The sequence below is a fragment of the Belonocnema kinseyi genome, chromosome 1, assembly GCF_010883055.1.
Source record: "Belonocnema kinseyi isolate 2016_QV_RU_SX_M_011 chromosome 1, B_treatae_v1, whole genome shotgun sequence".
In the NCBI taxonomy this organism is placed as follows: domain Eukaryota; kingdom Metazoa; phylum Arthropoda; class Insecta; order Hymenoptera; family Cynipidae; genus Belonocnema; species Belonocnema kinseyi.
The window spans coordinates 41,069,554-41,078,273 of NC_046657.1; the positions used below are offsets into that span (position 1 = coordinate 41,069,554).

Sequence of the window (8,720 nt, forward strand, 5' to 3'; positions counted from 1 at the left end):
TATGCATCATTATTAGAGCAGCTGAAAGAAGAAATTAAAAAAAAACGACCACATTTGGCGAGAAAAAAAATTCTCTTTCATCACAACAACGCCCGAGTTCACGCATGCTTCATTTCAATGGCTAAAATTGAAGAACTAAAATTCGAATTGGTCTAACACCCACCGTATTCACCAGATTTAGCCCCCAGTGACTTTTTCTTATTTCCAAACTTGAAAAAATGGCTCGATTTTTACCGTGCGCTTTACCGGGGTCTGATTCGCCGAAGTTAACGAAGGTTCTAAGGGAGTGGGGTTCGTATTCGGAGCTATCCCCACTACCGTCGGCTCCGCTAACTCTAGCCTATCCTCTTTCAGTAAGCATCTGTCGTCCTGAGGGGTCAACTCGGGACTGAAGAAAGAAGGGTTTCCCCTTACGCCTTCACCCTTTTTGGGTTTCCCAAATAGTTGCCGGAAAGATCGCATTCCTTTGTGGTCACTTCCTCTTTGCAACAACGGCGACAATAATTGCGCCTCGGATTTTTCGGACAACCAATTTTGTTGTGACCCTTTTGTCGGCAGTTCCAAAATTCGACCTCAGATTCATTCCACTGTTTTTTCGAGGTGAATGAGTCCAGGTTGGCACCTAATCCACGCTTTTCGCTACTAATGGCTGCGATGAGCGTTTTAATCAGGTCGGCCAACTCCGACGAGGTCTGTGAGACTTCGCTAAAAGCTGAAATTGGGGAGATAGCGGTCATGAAAATGCTCTTTTTAGGCGATGGCCCCTTCCCTTTGTATGCATATTCAGGACCAAGGGACATTTCTGGGGGTGGCGGAGATAGATCCTCGCCTAACGTGGATGCTACGCGTTCATTTTTCGCCGCCAGGATCGCCAGGCCGTTTTAGTTAGTAAATATCGAGATCCGTCAGCCTAGTCGAGAGCTGCTAGAGTCCGTACATGCAGGTCAGGTAGTCTGCTAACTGGTCCCACGTGTTCCATCTTAATCTATTCTGACGGAACCAGTGCCACACAATGTCCTTTAAAAGAAAAGGTATAGCCACTAACAACTCCCCGTCCGTGAGGAAGGAAGCGGCTATGCCCTCTTCGACCCTTAACAAAAAACTGTCCACGCTGGAGCCATTTGGTCACGTCTCTTGGTTTACCGAGGGGTGGCATGGAGCCGAACATGACTTGTAGTGGCTTTCGGTTCAAATTTAAACGGACCTCTGAGCACAAGCACGTCTTGCGGCGCATAGCCCCTGTATATTGGTCTTACCTCCCATACGTCGGAGTACCTGTTCTGCACCTCCCGACTCTGCACCCTATTGTACTGCCATGGCTCTCGATATGGCTTATGTTGGTCCTCTTTGCCCGTTCGAACATACCTTATATCTTGGGCCGAACTAAATTCCGCGCTTTGGTATAGTTTCGGGGACTCATGTCCCCAATACGCTGTGTGCTGCGATAAACTTTTTGTTTCTCTTGGCTCTGAGAAATCCGGGAGCTCGTACTTATCGTGATTTTCCGATCCGCCCCTAATTGTCCTAATTCTATCATTCCCAAGCTCCTCTTCCCTTGCTCAGGGCGGGTTTATCTGTGGGAAGAGGCTCGACGCTGGGCAGTGGTGGGCGGTCTGGACCGTTCGGTGCCCTACACTTGCCCATAGCCTTTGCTCGCGGTGCGCATACGGAACAAATTCTCGTGTACCAGGCTGCTAAAAATGTTTTGGATATCGGTAACCCTCTTTTTCTATCGTCCGGCCTCAGTTTTCGGTCTCGCGGGGTTAGATCGTTATGTTAAATGGGGCTTGCTAGCTCCAGCTGCAACAGTCGCTCTGCGGGCGCGTATCCCTAATATTCGCAGTTGTACAAATTTGCTGCGAGGTTGTGACTAAATGAGCACACGTACGGATGCCTACGGTTGATGGGTAATATGTCCTCTGATCCGTAGGTCCACTCACCCAGGGGTTTATAATGATACGGCTCAGCGGTACCGACGCTTGGTTTTTCCTGGATTCCTGTCAGTAAGCTCTCAGCCCTACTGTGGTCCTCAGACCTCCTAATTGTTCCCTGTTCTTTCCGCGGTATCACGCTGTCTTCGGGAATCATGTAGCTTAATTATGGGGGCTTGTCTGGGCGTTCATCCGTCCAACAGGGTCTAGTCTTAATTCCGCGAGGCCTTGTATCAACGTTCGCGAAACGGGGGTCTCCTACAATGTTGGGTCCCATATTCTCACTTACCGGTGCCTATCTCTGGCCAATTTCTGGGCCCATGGGGGGTCGTTTGCAACATGGTGAATGGTTGGTGAAATCCGATATGCTGCTTTTTAACTTCCGGGGGACCTCGCGCCGTCTCATTGTTTTTTTCTTTCGATGCTACATGCTCTGCTGGGACCTCGTCCTCTGACCACCAGGGTACCACCTGGTTACTCCCCTGACGCGCTAAATACCTTCCCGTACGCTCGTGTAGGACCTCATCCCCTCCACTCGTGTTTAAATTAAGTTTCCTTAAAATGGCCCGCAAGACCTGCCAGTTAGGTCATTTGCCCAACCTGGTAACTGCGCCAATTTTGGCTCTACATTGCCTATCCGGCGTTTCTCTCAATTCTGTGTTCTACGATAAATCGGGATCTTCCCGATTGCCCTCTTGCGGCGGTTCACATAACCTGTCCCGATATATGGATGATTACGAGAAAATCCAGAAAAAAATGTTTTCTTTGAGCTCGTGCGATAAAAAATAGCAATAACCTGGAAATAAAAAACATACAAGAAAACAGGAAACTTCTTTTTAGAATTCGGGTGTATTCACTGAAATTCCGAAAAGAGTTAAAAATCCGCGACAAATTTTTAAGTTTTTAAAAAGAAAACTTGACAGTGCTCTGTAGTAGGAATCTGCTTGAGAGTGTTTAATTTGACACGTGCGCGTTACAACCCAGGGAAAAAAAATCCAGTCACTTCCGTTAAATGGGTTTCGAAGGGTTTCGAATTGCGTATCTGTCACTGGAATTCCAAATTGCTCTCGATTTGGTTTTTGAAGACTTTTAGTCGTTATAATTTTGTTGACTAACCTACATGCCCTAAAAGACTAATAACTGAAATAGCAAAAGAAATTTAGTAGATCTGCTCATGATTTCTTTTAATCTTTTCATCATTTATAAATTTAAAAAATCGTGTGAAATATGGCAGCTTAACCCCAAAAAAGTCGGTCTCATTCAAAACGAAGGAAACCGAATCAATATAACCTTGCTTGAAATGGTCTTTGCAAACCGATTCTGTTTTAACTTTTTGAATCTGCAAGTGACAAATACGCAATTCACAGAGTCGTCTTTTCAATGGATTCTTTTTTCCTGGGAAGGAAACAGAAGCATTCAGAGAATTTATACTAATTTTTGTTATGTGAATACGAGGTGTGTTCAAAAAGTAAGGTGACTTTTCAATTTTCGCGGGCTACGTACACTCAAGTTTTAAATTTTTTGTTTTGTTGTGTTGGTACCCTCGTCGCGATGATATGTTCACCGTTTTGACTATATAGCTCGCGTTGTTTTTCTAGCAGAGGCGTAAAAGGTTAGAAGGGTTTGGTGTGCACGTCGATTTTCTTCTTGCGAAAAAAATGGAGGGTAGAGTTTGCATTAAATTTTGTCTGAAAAATGAAATCCAGTGCTCTAAAACTCTTGAAATGTTGACAGTTGCACACGGTGAGTCTACTCTGAGTAGGAAACATGTCTATAAGTGGTACAAGCTGTTCCAAGAAGGCCGACAGCATGTCAAAGACGAACCTCGCCCTCGACGTCCCAGCACGTCAACAACAGATGAAAACGTTCAAGCTGTGGAAGAAATGGTGTTGAAAAATCGCCGAATTACCATCAGAGAAGTTGCTGAAGATGTTGGCATATCGGTTGGCTCATGCCATGCTATCTTTTCGGACGTTTTGGGCATGAGACGTGTGTTATCGAAATTTGTTCCAAAACTGCTTGATTTTGATCAAAAGATCAATCGCATGACCATCGCTCAGGAGATGTTGAATGAAGTCAATAATGATCCTAATTCTTTCAAAAGGATTATAACTGGGGATGAATTGTGGGTAGTGCTTTAGGAATGCTTACCACAAGGTCGTACGGTCCCATGAAAGGACATCGATTTTCAAATATTGAGGAGATAAAAACTGCATCGCTGAAAGAACTCAAGGCTATAACACAAAATGATTATTAGAAGTGCTTCGATGATTGGAAAAAGCGTTGGCACAAGTGTGTTATATCTGAGTTGGCTTATTTTGAAGGGTACAACATAAATATTGAGGAATAAATTAATATTTTTTTAGAAAGCCATAAAGTCACCTTAATTTTTGAACACACGTCGTATATATATCCACACACTTAAATTCTACAATCTCTCTATCTACAAACAAGCTCCAAGCCCACAAATTCTAACCCCACAAAACGCAAGCTCATAAAAGCTAAATTCACTATTTCAACTCCAAAATATCGAAAAATTAATAATATCGAAATTTTGTCATGGCCCATACTACTGCAAGGCACTCTTTTCAGCTCTCGAGTAGTTTCGCTCCGCCTAAGACATCACTCGACTCACGCATGCGATCACACGCTCCTGCTTTTCCTAAATCGGCCTGAATAACATTATTTTGCACTGAACACGGGTAAATGATCTCCTGAAATCGGAATATCGGAAATATCGATACTTTGACGGCTGTTATAATGCCATTCTTTCCAAATTCCAATGTTAATTATGCGATGTTTTATGATAATATGCTGATGCCAGATAATAATATTTAACGTTTCTCTACCAAGATAATTCTACAAGTGAGATTCAAACATTTTTCAAATTACTAAACAAATTATTAATCAAAAGGTAGGGTGATATCAATTAACAGACGAAAAGTAAAATGAACCACGAGCTGATAGTACATAACGTCAAACTACGTATTTTTATTATACGGTTGGAATTTTGAATTGGGTTGACTTGCTTGAAACTTTACATGTCACAGGCACGCTGGTTTTGAATGGAAAAAATTGTAATTAGAAAACTTGAATGACAATATAAATAAGTATAATTTGAATAATGTTGAATAATATAATATACATTATTATTCATATAAATAAATGCTTCTAAACATTACTGTTGCTTATTTCTTTTTCGAAAAGTATTTTTCAACAGTTATTAGAAAAATATTCTCAAAAATGGGAAAACATGGATATTATCGCAAATATCGATATTCTCAAGTCGATATATCTTTGCTATCAATATTTCAATACTAGATATATCGATCTGGAAAATATCCTGTATCGAAAATATCGGCCCTTGCTTGCGCAAATTAGATGTGGCGACATGTGATTGGTCGAAGTCATTAGCGGGTGCGTAAAAAGAAAACACGGATTTGAATAATCTTTGGGCAGCCCGTAAACTCTCGTCGCATTAATCTGTCTGACTACCACACGCGCGGAAGGGGGGGGGGGCTTTTCGGTGTGAATACCGACCTTAAAAATAATATCAGGCCTTCCATTTGGATAATGCCCTCTGTGATTCAGCAAGACGATTTCCGTTGCACGTATCTACTTCTGGTTAGTATTCCAACGCCTAAGCAACTTTTAGCACCGAAACTGTCCTTCTTAGAGACTGTATGATCTGGGTACGTAAAACCTCCTAGAATCTCGATGTTTCATGGAGTCCTTCGTCCAAGTATCGTCAGAGGTTATCCTCAGTCATCGATAACAAGTAGGGTAGGATCTGGTTGTCTCTCTTGGCGACTATTATTTGAAGTTTCGTTAAGGTTATGTCAAGTCCACATCACTTCAAACGTCGTCTTATTCGTTGGATCATTATTAATGCATAAAAAGGATAAACAAGCAATTATTGGCAAGTTTGGCTTGGTAATTGTGATTGATGGTGGCGTTGTAGGCTTGGAGGAACTCTGTTCCCGTGAATGAATGTACCAAAAAATTTTTGTTTTCTAACTTTATCTTGATATTTTTTGTTTTTTCAAAGTAATTTACCTTGATTCCAGCTACTTTTTACCACTTCACTTGTTCTTAGATAATTTTCAGCTAAATTTTTTTAATTTACTTTGTCCTAGTTGTTTACCAACATCATCTATTCTTTATCACTCTTATCTGTTCCTATTAATTCTATTATGAATTCTTCCTTCCCTATCACTACAATCTTTATTTAAATTCTAGAACTACTTCATTCATTTAAATCATTCTACATTATAATTAATTGAATGCGATTGGAAACTTTACTACTTTCGTTTAAACCAAAACGTTTTTTACCTATCCTCCGCGTAACGCATGCCTCTATTTGGGAACCATTATAACTGGCTCTTTGCTGGTTATTCTTAATTTATTGATTGTATTTTATCAATCTACGTTAAACTTTCGGATATGTAAGTGCAAAAGATTTCCGGAAGGGGTAATGACACGAGCAACGCCATTTTAGCAACGAATGCTTCGTTTAAAGGAGCGCTCCAAGTGAATACTGAAACAAGTTTAGATTTAAACACCAGTTTCTAACTAATATACCGCGTGTAAATTATATCAATTTGGTATTAAACTAAATGACTCTAAAGGAAAACGCGACCATATAAGCATGACCTTCTCTAGAGTCAGCAATTAATAAACTTCTGCCTCCTACAACTCTGTGTTCGTTTAACATGTTAATTAAAAGTGGCGGCGTTGTGGCACATAGTCGAGGTACCTTTTCGCTACGCAGGTCCTCGTCGTCTGCAACTATCTGATGTTCCTATGAATGTCCGGACTCTGCTCAATGCGCAGGTTATCCGCGGCAACTTGATCCTATTTCACCTACCTCTCTTGTGCGAACTAGAATCATGTCTACTGCAGAATTAGCTAGTTGTTGTTTTTGTTTTAGGTGATTGATTCACCCTTATTCCTCTCGAATTAAATATAAAATTAAAGGCGACAACAGAAAGAGAAAATAATTAAAAAATTCTTTGAACATGGATTCTCGTCATCTGGAAATTATCGTGATTCCAGTCTGATGTCCTAACCTTCACTTGTTGACAGGTGATGAGTTTTTTTGCTTTAAGGTTATGTGTTAAAATTTGTCAAGTGAGCCACTTTTTTATGATTTGTGATTTTTCTTCGGGAATACGTGATAAGTTAGAGTTTTACATAAATAAAATTGCCCTAAAACATTTATTCGAAATTTGCATTTTTCGAGTCGTTATTGTTATTTAACTTTTTTAGCATTTGAATGAAACCGCGAAACCGTTGAATAAATATTGAAGAAATTAGCAACAATTTTTATAAACAAATTGAATTCGTTCTAACTTTTCAATTGATTTGAATTCTTTAGTTGACGAATTACAATAGCTCGTTTAATTACGAAGATTTTGGTAAAAAAAATTAGGGAACTCGCATATCATCAAAAGTTGTGCATTTTATTTTGTAAACCCATTTTATAAACAATGAGAGCATTTGTTGTTTAGCGACTGTTGCTCCGGGCCCATAAATATGGATTTCAAAGTAAAAAACTAAGAGTCATGTCAAAAAAGTAAAAACATCTCTGGATTCGTTTCGGAAAAATATCTCGGTGTAAGCATTTATTTTTGTTTAAACAATTTGTTAAACAAATACGCCATTTGTTAGTTTTCATTTGTTATGGGCACGGAGCAACAGTGCGCTGACCAACAAATGCTATAATTGTTTTAAAAAATGGGTTTACGAAACAAATGGTGTAATTGTTTAACAACCTGTTTAAAAAATGCACACCGAGATATTTCCGAGGCGAATCCAGAGGTGTTTTTACCTTTTCACTATGACTTTTATTTTTTTTAAATTCAATACACAACTTTGAAACCCATATCTGTGGCAAATTTCAACGTCCTGAATATCATTCGTCGCGCAGCTAGTTGCATTCTGCTAGTTGCATTTTTAACAAAAAAGCTTGAATTCCTACAAAAAATATTAATTTTAAAATTAAAATCGAATTTGCATCGATAATGTTTAATTTTCAAAACAAGAAAGATTTTTTAACCAAGAGAGAAAAAGCATTTAAACCAAATTGTAGAATTCACAACCCAAGATGGCAAATTTTCTGAAATTTAGTTTCATTTTTTGTCAAAAGCAATGCATTTCTAAACAAATTGTTGAAGTTCTTTAAAATAAATTAAATTTTCAAACAACACAACGATTACTTAGCAAACAATATAATACCAGACTATATAACCAAAAGAATAAACTTTCAAACAAAAATAAATAAATAAAATGATTTATTTAAATCAATTTTTAGTTTTTTTAAATTTACTTCGCACCACGAATATAAGAACTGTTAACAGAGTACATAAATTTTTAACCAAATAGTAAAATTCTCAACTTAAAAATATAAATTTTTTTGCAAAAGTTTTTAGTTAAAGGAATTAATGTATACTCTAAAAGAAACAATTTTCCATGAAATATTTCACCTTTAAACCAAAAATAATAAAACTGTTGACTAAAATGATATAACATAAGCTATTATATATAATTTTTTTAAACCATAAAAGTAATCAAAGCGATCGTTTTCGAACAAACAATATTAATTGTTTAATTTCTACACAAAGAAATAACTTTTTCACCCGAAAATAAGCATTTTTGACACAGTATTTGATTTCTACGAAATGGTAACATTCAACAAAAAATGATGATTTTTGACTAAATACCTGAATTGTCGGCACGCAAATACCAGAATATCACCTTTTAACAAAATAGTTCAGGTTTCGGCATAAT

General features: G+C 38.5%; 1 protein-coding gene across 1 annotated transcript; it reads right to left on the reverse strand.

Moving 5' to 3' along the window:
* Positions 1 to 410: 410 nt before the first annotated feature.
* LOC117177561 lies at positions 411 to 800 on the reverse strand. Its single transcript, XM_033368378.1, has one exon. The coding sequence runs from the start codon at positions 798 to 800 to the stop codon at positions 411 to 413; it is 390 nt and encodes a 129-aa protein (XP_033224269.1).
* Between the last annotated feature and the right edge of the window lie 7,920 nt (positions 801 to 8,720).

Bases quoted from the DNA above. Each gene is read 5' to 3' on its own strand.
- LOC117177561 (XM_033368378.1), bottom strand. From the start codon at position 800: ATGTCCCTTGGTCCTGAATATGCATACAAAGGGAAGGGGCCATCGCCT.